The sequence below is a fragment of the Peromyscus californicus genome, unplaced genomic scaffold (assembly GCF_007827085.1).
Source record: "Peromyscus californicus insignis strain IS unplaced genomic scaffold, ASM782708v3 Scaffold_23__1_contigs__length_62951481, whole genome shotgun sequence".
NCBI lineage: Eukaryota > Metazoa > Chordata > Mammalia > Rodentia > Cricetidae > Peromyscus > Peromyscus californicus.
The window spans coordinates 4,868,486-4,882,801 of record NW_026294534.1 but is presented as its reverse complement, the minus strand read 5'-3'; the positions used below and the strand labels follow the sequence as shown (position 1 = coordinate 4,882,801).

At 45.5% G+C, this 14,316-nt stretch overlaps 1 protein-coding gene across 3 annotated transcripts in view; it reads left to right on the top strand.

Annotated features, from left to right (window-relative positions):
• Positions 1 to 357: 357 nt before the first annotated feature.
• The window catches only part of Lig4 (DNA ligase 4), a 140,396-nt gene continuing 126,437 nt past the window's right edge, over positions 358 to 14,316 (top strand). For 2 of the 3 annotated variants that reach the window (XR_008221357.1, XR_008221358.1), the window contains exon 1: positions 823 to 936. Coding sequence is in view for 1 of the 3 variants with exons in the window: in XM_052751631.1 (XP_052607591.1) it covers positions 3,555 to 6,293 (2,739 nt within the window). In the remaining 2 variants the exon portion in view is untranslated. Of the gene's footprint in view, positions 937 to 3,525; positions 8,326 to 14,316 lie in introns of those variants that run through there. The other variant, XM_052751631.1, reaches the window with a different exon arrangement.

Genomic DNA, 14,316 nt, shown 5'->3' with positions numbered 1-14,316 from the left:
ACAACGTCGCAGGTAACATTCGGGAGATCTAGGCGAACTAAACAGAAAGTAATTGGCCACAAGGAGCCGGAGGATCTGGCTCCACTTTAAACTAGCCTTGAACTGTCAGTGTGAAATACGGTTTCTGCGCATTAGACAACCTAAATCACTCTAGGGTTTCACCAGTGCAGCGAAGTTTCCCTTTAAAAGGAAATAATCCCAAGAGTTCTCACCTTTTGCCCATAATTTCTGAATTCTCATTGGTGGAACAGGGCACGTCATAGCCACATTTCCAGGGGAAAGTGGAAAGCAAGAATTCCTGGGACGTAGGGCGTGAGTTTATATTTCCATCTATCTTGAATATTAGTACAGTCAGTGGATGACAGTAGGAGTTCAACAAAACTATCGGCTAACTTTATTTCCAATCAACCGAACCCATTAGAGAGGCCTGCAGCGCAGGCAGGTATGTTTCTGTGCCATGGATTACGTATTACTATGAATTGTGTGTTGTTTCTGCACGGTGAAAACGCTACAGACACGGAACCTGAGATAATTTTGCAAAAAGTCTTTTCCTGGAGCCCTGGGCGCTTTGGGAGGGAGGATGCTCTTGTCTCCCGGACCACCGAACATGTCCGGGCAGCAACCCCATCCTCCGAGTTCGGCTCAACCACGACACCCAGCGGCGAGGAAAGGAACGACCGCAGCTACAGCCCGAGGCCCGGGAGGCCCGGGAGGCCCTGCTGCGCAGGCGCCCTGAGCCGCCGCGCCCGCCGGCCTGCTCATCGCTGCGCCTGCGCACCCCACTTGCCCTTTCCCTTAAACAGCGCCCAGGCGCGCCTGTCTCCACTGCGCCGGCGCGAGGAGCAGCTGGCGGAAACGCAGAACCGGCTTAATGGTGACGGCCGCTTCCGGTCGGAGTGAGGCTGGACGGCCCGAGGGGACGCTGCAAGGCCAGAGGTATGGCTGGGAGGAAGAGGGAGGGCGGTTGGAGGTCCTAGTGAGGCGGCATCCTTCCCGCGCCGCAGGTCCTAGCGTGGTCACCCAGGAGCTTGCCGTGGGGTGACGCCTTCCGCGGGGCAGCCGGACCGCGGCTGACTTGTTTCCAGGTGACACTTGGCAGCTTCCGAGTGATTGCTTGCATTCCTTCTCAGAGTGAGGATCCTCTGCACCCCTCTCCCCCCACCCCCGCCGCCTAGCTACCTCGTATTCGGTAGTGTTGGGTTTTATAGGTTGCTTAGGTAAGCAAGCATCCAAGTAACAAGTTGTCAGGGTGTTTCTAAAGCCAGGCACCACGTTGAGGACCTCCGAAAGCTTGTGGTCATCGACTTTATCGAGTGCTAAACTGTGTTAAGAGTGCGTTTGAACTTCAGCACCTGAAGCCTACCAACAGTCGTAATTTGTCTTATTGCAAATTGAAAGCATCATCTCAAACCGCGGCATGCAGAAAAGTAAAATAAAATTGGAGAGCGGGTGAAAGAAATTCAGATATTTAACTTCTCTTGCAGTTGCATTGAACAAAATGTGTATGTTTTTATAGCAACTTGCAATCTTTGTTATCTGTGTTTATAGTTATTTTAAGATGCATGTGTATTCACACCATTGCCTAAAATTCACCATTAGTATAAACTCAGCTGAATCGTTTGCTCCGGTTTGTTGAGGAAAAGTTTGAGATGGTATGCTTTCTACAGATAGACCTATAGAAAATGCACCTGTACTTGGAACATTGAGAACGTATTTCCTCATAGACTTCGTTTTATGTGCATTGTATAGAAGTTATAACTAGCACTATGCACCATCGCGTACCCACTGGAAGGAACCAGGTGGTACAGTCAGTTATGCAAACCATCCTCAGCAGAGCATGCCGTTAACGAAATCTCGGTTAGAAATGTCAGGAAGGACCGCCCCAGGTGGGCTTATCTTGATCTGACCCACTGGGTTAGTTGGGTTTCCTCTGTCAAAAATAAGACTGAGAAGTGAAGTTTTTTCCCTCCGTGAGCTACAGATACTTGCCATGAATCCTTGCTCGTGCAGGCAGCACCCAACTGTCAGCCAGTTTTCCCGGTGTCAGTGTTGAAGCAGCCCACTCCCGGCTCCATGTGCTTCTCCACAAATCACTTGTAAGCATTTAGTAATTAGTTCCGCAAACAAATCTGCGTTGTAGTCATCACTGATAGCACAAATTACTTGTAAGACTTTTCTTTGTGGGGTGGGGAAGTAGAGGGTGGAGACTATTAATCCCCACTGCCTGGCCAGATGCTGTTTGAAGTCATGTGATAAAGCATGATCGTGACTCCTGGAACATACATTTTGCTTGAAGTCACTTTTAGAAAACTTACTTGACTGTCATGTATATAAACCACATGAAAGTAACTGGCATAGATCTCTATAGAACTTACAGGGATATTTAAAACGTCAGACAAGTTTCATCCGTGTGTAACCATGTTAGGAAACATTCTAGACCCGACTCAGTTATTTCCTTGATTTTAGACGTCTCTGGTGAAAAGGCAGTGATTGTTGGGGTTAGGATTGTATTTTTCTTTTTGGTAAAGCGCTTAACGTGTTACTGTAGTTTGCTCTTGTCATACCCTGTGTTCTTTTAGACATACGCCATCTTAAAGTAGAAGCCCATGTATTGGTCATAGCACACTACCTGGCTCATACATAGTCACTGAACACTTGGGAAACAGCAAGCACGAAGATAGGAGCAAAAAGAAATATAATAATGAATCGATGTTTGTGTATCTGTGATAAAAATGAGGCTGTTATAGTCGAGGACTTCCAGCTGGGCTTTGAAGGGCAGAGGAGTTGCCATAGCTGTCACTGAAGGAATAAAGATCATTGTTTGGTTTGTCAGCCACGATTTGGATTTCAGAATGCCTAGGAAATCAAGTTTGGGGGCGCTGGAGAGATGGCTCAGCAGTTAAGAGCACTGGCTGCTCTTCCAGAGGATCCCGAGCTCAATTCCCAGCACGCATGTGGCACCTCACAACTGTCTATAACTCTTGTTCCAGGGGATCTCATACCTTCACACAGACATGTATTCAGGCAAAACACCAATGTACATAAAATACAAATAAATAAATTATTAAAAAAGAAATCAGGTTCTGGTTCAACGAGCAAGTGATTTGTTTAAAACACTGGTGGCAAGTAGTGTGTTTTGATCCAAAATAGAAGAAACATAAACAGACTTTCCTCGGAGACTGGGAAATAAAGTTTACCTCATCCGACCTGATTTTCATTATTAGAAATAATATTTTTGTGTTCTGTGCTAAAATACTTAGGAGCTAGAATGCCGGTGGTGGTTAGCATTTAAGATAAATTGGTACTCAGCTATCGGAAATGAAGCTGTTGAGACCTGATGGGAAGTGTTGGCCAGCGTGGAAGGAAAAGCAGCTCCATGTGGAGCCATCATTTACTGCGTTGACCTGTTTTCCTTGAGTGAATCATAAAGACGTACCGTGATCTAAATCGCCTCTATGAGCCCATTGTTTTAAATATTTGTAGATTGCACCTGCCACTTACAGTCACTCTCTTTTGCTTTATCAGTGCAAACCGGAGGATTTGTCGTCTCTTCCATGGCCACCTCACAAACTTCGCAGACTGTTGCAGCGCACGTCCCCTTTGCAGATTTATGTTCCACATTGGAACGAATACAGAAAAGTAGAGACCGTGCAGAAAAGATCAGGCACTTCAAGGACTTCTTAGATTCTTGGAGGAAATTTCATGATGCCCTTCATAAGAACAAGAAGGACGTTACGGACTCTTTTTACCCAGCCATGAGACTTATTCTTCCTCAGTTAGAAAGAGAGAGGATGGCTTATGGAATCAAAGAAACCATGCTCGCCAAGCTTTACATCGAATTGCTGAATTTACCAAAAGGAGGCAAGGATGCCCTGAAGCTCCTGAATTACCGAACACCTAGTGGGGCTCGCACAGATGCTGGGGACTTTGCCATGATTGCGTACTTTGTGCTGAAGCCACGGTGCTTACAGAAAGGAAGCTTAACCATACAGCAGGTGAATGAACTCTTAGACTTAGTTGCCAGCAATAATTCTGGCAAAAGGAAAGACCAAGTGAAAAAGAGCCTTCTCCAGTTAATAAGCCAAAGTTCAGCACTTGAGCAAAAGTGGCTGATTCGCATGATTATCAAAGACTTAAAGCTTGGTGTCAGTCAACAAACTATATTTAACGTTTTTCATAGCGATGCAGTTGAGCTGCACAATGTCACCACAGATCTGGAAAAGGTCTGTAGGCAACTCCATGACCCCTCTGTGGGGCTCAGTGATATCTCCATCACTCTGTTTTCTGCCTTTAAGCCAATGCTAGCTGCCGTAGCCGATGTGGAGCGCGTGGAAAAGGACATGAAGCAGCAGAGCTTCTACATCGAAACCAAGCTGGATGGCGAGCGCATGCAGATGCACAAAGACGGGGAGGTGTATCGGTACTTCTCCAGAAATGGCTACAACTACACCGATCAGTTTGGCGCCTCTCCACAGGAAGGGTCACTCACCCCATTCATTCATGGTGCGTTCAGGGCAGACGTGCAGGTGTGCATCCTCGATGGCGAGATGATGGCCTACAACCCGACCACACAGACCTTCATGCAGAAGGGCGTCAAATTTGACATCAAAAGGATGGTCGAAGATTCAGACCTGCAGACGTGTTACTGTGTTTTTGATGTGTTGATGGTTAATAATAAGAAGCTAGGCCGTGAGACCCTCAGGAAGAGGTATGATATCCTGAATGATACTTTTACACCCATCCCAGGCCGGATAGAAATAGTGCAGAAAAGGCAAGGTCATACAAAGAATGAAGTAGTGGATGCATTAAATGAGGCCATAGATAACAGAGAGGAGGGCATCATGATTAAACACCCTCTGTCCATTTACAAGCCAGACAAAAGAGGCGAAGGCTGGCTAAAAATTAAACCAGAGTATGTCAATGGATTAATGGATGAATTAGACCTCTTAATTGTGGGGGGCTACTGGGGTAAAGGCTCACGGGGTGGTATGATGTCTCATTTTCTGTGTGCAGTGGCAGAGACGCCCCCTCATGGTGAGAGGCCATCTACCTTCCACACCCTGTGCCGAGTAGGGTCAGGATACACCATGAAAGAACTCTATGATCTTGGCTTGAAATTGGCCAAATACTGGAAACCCTTCCATAGGAAGTCTCCGCCGAGTAGCATTTTATGCGGGACAGAGAAGCCGGAAGTGTACATCGAGCCCTGTAACTCTGTTATTGTTCAGATTAAGGCAGCGGAGATCGTCCCCAGTGACATGTACAAGACGGGCTCCACGCTGCGCTTCCCACGCATCGAGAAGATCAGAGATGACAAAGGGTGGCATGAGTGCATGACTCTGGCTGACCTGGAAGAGCTGAGGGGGAAAGCGTCTGGGAAGCTTGCCACGAAACACCTTCACGTAGGTGATGATGACGAACCTAGAGAAAAGAGGCGGAAACCCGTCTCCAAAATGAAGAAAAGCGTTGGGATTATCGAACACTTGAAAGCACCTAACCTTTCTAACGTAAACAAGGTTTCTAACGTATTTGAAGATGTTGAGTTCTGTGTGATGAGTGGGTTAGATGGTCATCCGAAGTCTGACCTAGAGAACAGAATTGCAGAATTTGGGGGTTATATAGTGCAGAATCCAGGCCCAGATACGTACTGTGTGATTGCAGGGTGCGAGAACATCAGAGTGAGAAACATTATCTCTTCAGATCGACATGATGTCGTCAAGCCCGAGTGGCTTTTAGAGTGTTTTGAAACAAAAACGTGTGTGCCATGGCAACCTCGCTTTATGATTCACATGTGCCCATCAACAAAGCAGCATTTTGCCCGTGAATATGATTGCTATGGCGATAGCTATTTTGTTGATACCGATTTGGATCAACTGAAAGAAGTGTTTTTAGGAATTAAGAAACCCAGTGAGCAGCAGACTCCGGAGGAAATGGCGCCTGTGATCGCTGACTTAGAATACCGTTATTCCTGGGACCACTCTCCTCTCAATATGTTTCGACAATGCACCGTTTATCTCGACTTGTATGCTGCTATTAATGACTTGAGTTCCAAAATCGAAGCAACGAGATTAGATGTCACAGCACTTGAGCTGAGGTTTGGTGGAGCAAAGGTAGTTTCCTGCTTATCTGAGGGGGTATCTCATGTAATCATTGGGGAAGATCAGAGACGAGTTGCAGACTTCAAAGTCTTCAGAAGAACTCTTAAGAAAAAGTTCAAAATCCTGCAAGAACGTTGGGTGACTGATTCAGTAGACAAATGTGAATTGCAGGAGGAAAATCAGTATTTGCTTTAGGGCTAGCTATCCAGGGAAAACATTGGCTGTGCCAGACAACAGCAGACGGTAATGACGAAACAGCCAGTGACGTTCATTTTCTCTCTTGAATACTTCAAAAGCAGTAGTTACCCGATGACAGTTTTTAGATAGAAAAGAAACTGAATGGGCCAGAGCTTAAAACGATGTTTCCTAATCTGACTTTGAACCATGGCACAATGAGCTTCAAGAGGTGTGTGTGTGGTGTCCATACAGAAGCTAGAGTTTGGATTCAGATAGTAGTAAAGTGGATTTTGAAGCTTTTAGAATCATCACAGCTCTTGACTTTCTAAACAGAATTTTCCAGAGTTAAAAAATTATAACTGTTTTTAGCTAATAAAAAGATTATTTAAAAAAATCAGAGTTGTTAGACTTATAAAAATAAGTCATTTTATTTGAGGGCTCAAATGCCATCTTTAAGCATGAAGTATTTTAATAAACAGTTTTTTAAGGTTATGGCCAAATGAATTAATAAGTAGATTTCTTTTGATAATGTGGGGGAAGTTAAAAGAGAATCATCTAAACACTGGACACTTGAGATGTTAATTGATTTGGTTGAAAAAGAACCCTTGCAATTTTAAATTTAACTTTTCTGAAGTAGGGCATGTTTGATAGAGAAATGTTTTTCGTGAATTTGCACTACAGCATTAACAGAGTTCATGGAGCTTGTCTCCTCTGATGATTCTCTGAGGAGGTGTCCATACAATGACCAAGCTGTGACTTCCCTTAGAGACCAGGTGCTTTGACTTTGGAGATGGCTTTTATAGTTAGGTTGACGTCACAGTCATGGGTGTATTATATCTGTGTTCAGAAATGTACTTCTGTGGCAGCACTGAGGTGGAGGAGTGTCGGACCTGACGTAATGGGTATAAATTATTTGAAGTAGTCTTCTTTTTGAAGCAATGGAATAAGTGTTTGTGATTATTATAATTTAAATAAAGTTATTAAATATTTAATGCAATACCAAAATTACGTTCTTTTAAATCAGTTCATCCTAGTTTTTTGATTCATATTTTATCGTGTCATTATACTCTGTGTCTTTGTGTGAGGTGGGGGTCCAGGACGGCCTTGAATTTATGGTAATGCCAATGTGAATCCCCAAGTACTGAAGTTACAGGCGTGGACCGTCGCTCTGTCTCAGTTACTCTCAGACTAGCTTTAGTGGTGTTCCTTCTGGAATCCGGTGTGTTTCGCATTACCAAGTGCACTGTAGCGATTTAAGCCTGTCCTTCCTCGAGTTTATAAAGGCATATTCCAAAGTGCAAGTGTAGTTGAAGGTTTATAGTTTTCCTACTAAAGGTAATATTTGTTTATGGTATTCATGGTAAGGGAGCCATAAAGCCACTATTTAGAGTAACAATACTAAAGCTTACTCTGCTTTATTTATTTTTTCAGTAAGTTGTGAGAATATTTGCAGGCCATAAAAGTATACCTCATCGTTTTTCACTGCTGCGTAGAGCTCCACTGAGTGCACTTACCACACCTTATGAACTGGTGGCAGCATCTAAGTTAGCTCCTCATATTCCATTCACACTTTTCTTTCCTGTCAAGTAGTGTGGTGATTCTTTTACCTGGTTGGTGTGCTCGTGTGATGGCTGTAATCTTGGTTGTCCATGTGACTGCGTCTGGGATCAACTAAAACACAAGCTGTTGGACCCCCCTGTGAGGGGTTTAAAGCAGGAAGACTCACTCTAAATGCAGATGACAGCTTCTGGCGGCAGTCCAGATGAAAGGACATGGATGATGGAAACCGCTTTTCCCTCACTGTTGCTGGCAAATTCGTCTGTCCCTCACCTGTGTTAGAACCCACTTATTCAGGATTCTCATGTAGGCTGAAGACCATCGGTCCAGGAATCCTCCGGGCCTCCAGTGCCGCATAGGGACCGCCGAGACATCCAGCTTCATGGACTAAATGACTGCTAGATTCACAGCCTCGAGGATGAGGTGGCCGTTGTTGGCCTACCTGAAGCATTTCCTGTACTTGAGTCTAATAAATCTCTTTTCAGTACATGGATTTCTCTTGTGCGTTCTGTTCCTTTAGAGAACCCTAACTGGTAGAGTGAGTCCTAATGCTGGCTCAGAGTCACACTTTTTCTCAGTGACTTGCTGAGTGTTGAAAAACTAGTGAAATACTTTGGTTGGTTCCTCTCCCCCGACTCTCAATGTTTGTTGGTTTGGTTGCTCCCTGTCAGACCTACTCTGAGTTTATTGACTTGGGGTGTTCTGTCCCTGGCTTTAAGCGTCACAATAGCTCCAGTTATACAACACCTCAGTGTGAAGTCTGACAGGCCTCTTTCCATGGTTCATATCGATTGCCAACTTGGCAGGATCAAGAATCATCCAAGAGGCACACTTCTAGGAAACTGGGGGTGGGGGGGTTATGTAGATTAGCCTAGCCTCTGGGCGTGCCTGTGAGAGATTTCCTTGATTTGATGACCGCAAATCAGAAGATCCCCCCCCCTCCCCAAATGTGGCAACCCTGATATGAGGGGTCCAAGGGAAAAGCGCTTGCTCTGTTCCTGCTTGCCTTTGCTTCTTGATGGAGTGCTGCTGCCGCCACCTCCATCTTTGCTGACATCAGAACCCACCCTCCTCAGCCTTCCAGTGTGCCTCTCCTGGAGTCCTCCCGGCCTCCCATGCTGTACTGAGGCTTCTGAGGCCTCACGTCTCATGACAGCAGCTGCCCCAGTCTTCCGCCTTTGGAGAATGAAGAACCATGGTTGAATTCCCCAGACCACACCAGATAAATCATTCTAGTCAATCCCCTGTTCTGTATTCCTTCTGCCAGTTCTGCTGCTCTAGAGGATGCTGGCTGATAGACCCTTCAACAAACACAAATCTCCAAGTGCCACTGCCCTGCGTCAGCAGTTGCCAAAGGCGGCCTGGCATATGACAGACCTCCAGATGATACGAAAGCAGTCCTGGCTTCCACCTGCACACACTTCCTCCCAGAAAGCTTGCTTTCTCAGTCCAACTCGTTCAGGTTTCCCCAGGCTTGCTGAGTAGGACATCTGTTTCCCCGGGGGCTCACACTCAAGCCATAGCAGTCAAACCAGCAGTCCCTTGCTTAGCACGCAGCCAGTCTTGATGGAGTCCACAAAGTGAGGAAAGCGACTGTCACACCCATGCCTTGTCCAGTGCCTGCGCCATGCTTAGGGTGGCTGCTTCCACAGCTCCTTCCCTGCCATCTTGTACTCTTCCTCAATTGTGCTCCCTTTTCCAGAGCACGGGTTTATTTAAGATGCAGGTGAGATTTTGTCACTCCTACTGTGGTGGTTTGCAAGAAAATGGCCCCCCAAAGGGAGTGGCACTATTAGGAGGTATGGCCTTGTTGGAATAGATGTGACCTTGTTAGAGCAAGTGTGTCACTGTGGGGGCAGATGTGGTGATATACTGTGTACCCCAGTAAAGCTTACCTGGGGATCAGAGGGCAGAGCCAGCCACTGAATTAGACATAGAGGTCAGGCAGTGGTGACACACACCTTTAATCCTATCACTCAAGAGGCAGAGATCCATCTGGACCTCTGTGAGTTCAAGGCCACATTGGGCTACATGAGAGAAACAGAACCAGGCAGTGGGGACACACACCTTTAATCCCAGGAAGTAATATGGCAGGACACAGAAAGGCATATAAGGCACAAGGAAACAGGAACTCACTCTCTTGAGGCTGAGGATTTCGTAGAGATAAGAGCTGGTGGCCGACTGTTCTGCTTCTCTGATCTTTCAGCGTTCACTCCAATATCTGGCTCTGGGTTTTTTATTATAAGCCCTTTAAAGATTCGTGTTACATCGGCATGCTTTGGGTCTCTTTGGCTCAAGCTTCCCTCAGTGTAACACTGAGTCTACTTACTGTTTCCTGCATACCAACATGCAGCAGCTCCTTCTCCAGCATCATGTCTACCTGCATGCTGCCATACTCCCTGTCAAGATGATAATGGACTAGACCTCTGAAATTGTAAGCTGCCACATCAATTAAATGTTTTCCTTTATAAGAGTTGCCATGATCATGGTGTCTCTTCAAAGCAAGAGAAACCTTAACTCAGACACAGTTTTGTACCAGGGACTGGGGTGTTGCTGTGCTAGGCCTGACCATGTTTTTGTTCTAAGGAATATGGACCTTGGGTGGATCAGAAAAACAGTTGAACAATTTAAGTGCTGTATAATGGTACATATTAGCAGGAGCATGGAGTGGGGCTGAATGTGATTTGATGAACTGTGAGGGGCTGGCTCAAAAGGTTTCTGGGGAGAAGAATGTCAGTATGTGGCCTAGAGATCATTCCTGTGATATTTTGGTGAAAAATGTGGCTGCTTTTTGCCCTTGTCTGAAAAGTTTGCCTGAGGCTAAAGTGAAGAGTCTTGGATTAATTCCCTTGTCAGAGGAAATCTCAAAACAGCCTCTGTTGTATGGTTATTACTGTTAACTCTAATGAAGAGTTATAATGAAAAGGAGGAAGATGGACAAGAAAAAATATTTGAGGGGAAAAACAGCACCAGAAAATGGAATAGAGCTAATTCCTGTGTTCAAGGAAATAAGCAGATTAAGAAATGGAATAAAGGAAGTGGTGACCTCAGGGCAAGTTCCCACCCAGCTAACTTTCCAACTTGTGAAAAGGAATTAAAGAAAATTTTAGAACCCAGTGTGGTGGTGCACAGCTTTAATCTCAGCACTGGGAAGGTTGGTGGATCTCTGAGTTTGAAGCCAGCCTGGTCTAACCACTGAAAACAGGAAGTTGGTGGAGATGTAGTTGAACAAGAAGCCATGTACCAACCCCAGTAAGCAGCAGATGCTGGCGGCTTTAGCCGTGTGGTTCTGGCTTTAGAGTCAGAGATTTAAGAGGTTAGAGTATTCCTCTGCAACTAAGGAAAGCTGCTGACGCCAGGTATATATGTCAAGGGTGCCCCTGAACGGAGGGAGGCCCAGAGAGGTCATCGTGTGAAACTGTGAAGGTGAATCCTGGTTTGTCTTAGAGACCCCAAGATGTTGAAGACGTCAGAGCTGTGGGATACCTGCCAAAGAAAGCTGCTAATAGGGAATAGAACCAGCCCAAGAGAAAGAAGTGTGTTGCAGTCAATAAAGCTGAATGGAGTTGGAGATCTGAAGAGAGTTTTGGCATCAGACTTGTAGATGAAGAGTTTGGAGTTTGGCCTGCTGGTTTTTGGTCTTGCTTTGGTCCAGTATTTCTTCACTATGCTCCCTTCTCTACATTTTGGAATGGTAATGTATATCCTGTGCCATTATATGTTGGAAATATGTTACCTACTTTTTTATTTTGATTTTACAGTGGATTACAGTTAAGAGATTACATGAATCTCAGAGGAAACTTTGGACTTTGAAACAAGATTGAGCCTGTTATAGAGTATGAGGACTTTTGAAGTTGGACTGAATTCATTTTTGCATTATGATATGGCTATAAGCCTTTGGAGACCAGGGAGTAGAATGTGGTGGTTTGAAAGAAAATGGCCCCCAAGGGAGTGGCACTATCAGGAGTTGTGGCTTTGTTGCAGTAGATGTGGCCTTGTGAGAGGAAGTGTGTCACTGTGGGAGCGGGCTTTGAGGTCTCTTTTGCCCAAGCTTCCCTCAGTGTGACACTGAGTCTACTTCCTGTTGCATATCAACATGCAGCAGCTCCTCTAGCACCATGCCTGCCTGCATGCTGCCATGCTCCTCACCATGATGATAATGGACTAAACCTCTGAAACTGTAAGCAAGCACCTCAATTAAATGTTTCCCTGTATAAGAGTTGCCATGGTCATGGTGTCTCTTCACAGCAATGGAAATCCTAAGACACCTGGTTACTAAGGAGACTGTGGAGTGGCTGTCACCTGCAACAGCCAGACTTCAGCATGGCCAGCTGGGCAACATTGTGCATACCCAGGTCTTGGCACTCTGCCTCCTTGCCACCTTGCTTCCCACGCCATCCTGTTGACTTTCCTTTTGCCCCACATTCAGGTCTCTGTGTTTTCCCTATGCAGACCTCATCATGAGGATCTCTTTGCCTTATTTTTCCAGGCACTGCCCACCTTGCTGGCTTATTTCCTTCCACTAGAGTAGAAACCCCAAGATGGATGCTACTGGTTTGTTTGCTTTAGTTACAATCAGCCACAGCTCTTTGTGGAATAAACACACTGAAACACTGCACACCCGACTCTGCTCTTATCCTCTCAGGCCAAGTTCTCTCCCTGACGCATTCACCAGGAGCTCTGCCCTTTTCTGTCCCCAGGACCCAGAGCTGCCGAGGATGAGTCCTTCGTTTCCTCGGGCTGAGGGTACTGTCTTTGAAAGTCAATGGTTTCATTACACTTGTGCTTTGCCTGGGATCTGAGAACAGAGCTACAGACCCAGCAACTCTTTGCTTAGGGATAAATACTTGGAATTGCCCTGGAAAGCTGTGCAGTGCCAGGGGAGAGCCCGGGGTCTGTGGTCCGCCAGTCCTAGATTGTATCCCAGTCTGGACACCAATTCTAGTGTATCGAACGAGGGCAGAAGTATAGCACCTAGCATGTCATGTGGTCTCTCCAGCTTTTATCTGCAACCCCTTCCCAGTGGGGTTAATTAACCCCAATTGAGTGTATTTGGGAAGAGAAACAGAATTTCAGCAGTGTGGTGTTGTGGATGGACTTTCAGCAAGAGGAAGAGAATACAAAAAAAAAAAAAAAACCGAGGAGGGACACAAATCTACATGGAAATGTTTATAAAACACTCACATTTGGGTGTGAAGGTGCAGCTTAGGGTAGATTTAAAAGGTTTTTAATTCCACTCTACAAAATGTAGATAGTATTGGTTACTGGAGGCATGTATGTTTTACTTATGTTTTAGACTATCAGGGTATGACTGACTTTGCCAAGGGCTGCTCATGTTTGATGCATGAAATTGGATGAGTTTAGAGGTGGGCTACCCCTGTGAGCGCCTCACCTTACCTTGAGGAGTCACCGACCACCCATTACTGGTTGACTGCTCTCCCCCTATGCCTTTTACTTAATTATTCAAAGCCAGGAGTCCTTCCTGAGCTCCAGGCACTGCTCTAGCTGCTGGGAAAAGAGCAACTCCCAAACTGGGGGAACCCTGGCTGAGGCTCTATGCTGGTGATAAGGGAGAGAGACCACTGCTGCTTCCCAGGACAGGACACAGACTAAAGGGAGGCACTTGGAGAGGAATCAGAAGTGATCCAAAGAGGGAACATACATAAGGGGAAATGGAGAGTTCAGAAACATAGGCAGGAAAACAAGAATTTTCAGAAAGCAAAATACTATTTTTTTTCTTAACTTTCATAAGTGTTGTGTGAAGTTAAAGAATTTGACTCTAATACTTTTCATTCCGAATGCCTAGAGAAGCCCAGCTCAACTGTGAATGAAAAACCACAAGGTTCTGTGGCTCAGAACACAACAGGAGTCGTCAGAGTTATCAGAACAGCATTCCCATGGGTCACAATTGTAACCCGTGTGGCTGGAAGATGGTTCAGTGTGTGGACTGCATGCTCAAGCATAAAGACCTTGGCTTTGAATCCCTGGCATCCACAAAGTCCAGGAATGGTTGTTCATGCCTGTGATCCAAGTGCTGTGGGGGACAGAGAGATAGGAGGGTCACCACAGTATGCTGGCCAGTAATCTAGCTCCAGGAACAATGAGAAACCCTGTCTCAAGGAAATATGATTCACTGTGATGTTTCTATTTATTTCCATCTATAATGGCTATTTTGCTCGTCAACTTAACTACTTCTAGAATTAACTAAAACCCAAAGAATGGCTAGGCACACCTGTGGGGGATTTTTGCTTAATTAAACCATGTGACGTGGGAAGATAAACTTCTAATCTGGAACTTTGAGGTGAGAAGACCTACCTTTAGTCCAGATCTTTTGAGGTGGGAAGATCCACCTTTAATCTGGACCACACCTTCTGGTGGAAACCTGTATAAAGGACACAGAAGAAGGAAGCTCACTCTCCTTGCCTGCTTCTTTCACTGGCATTAAAGCCTACTTCTTCAGGATTCCACCCTATACTAAAGACCA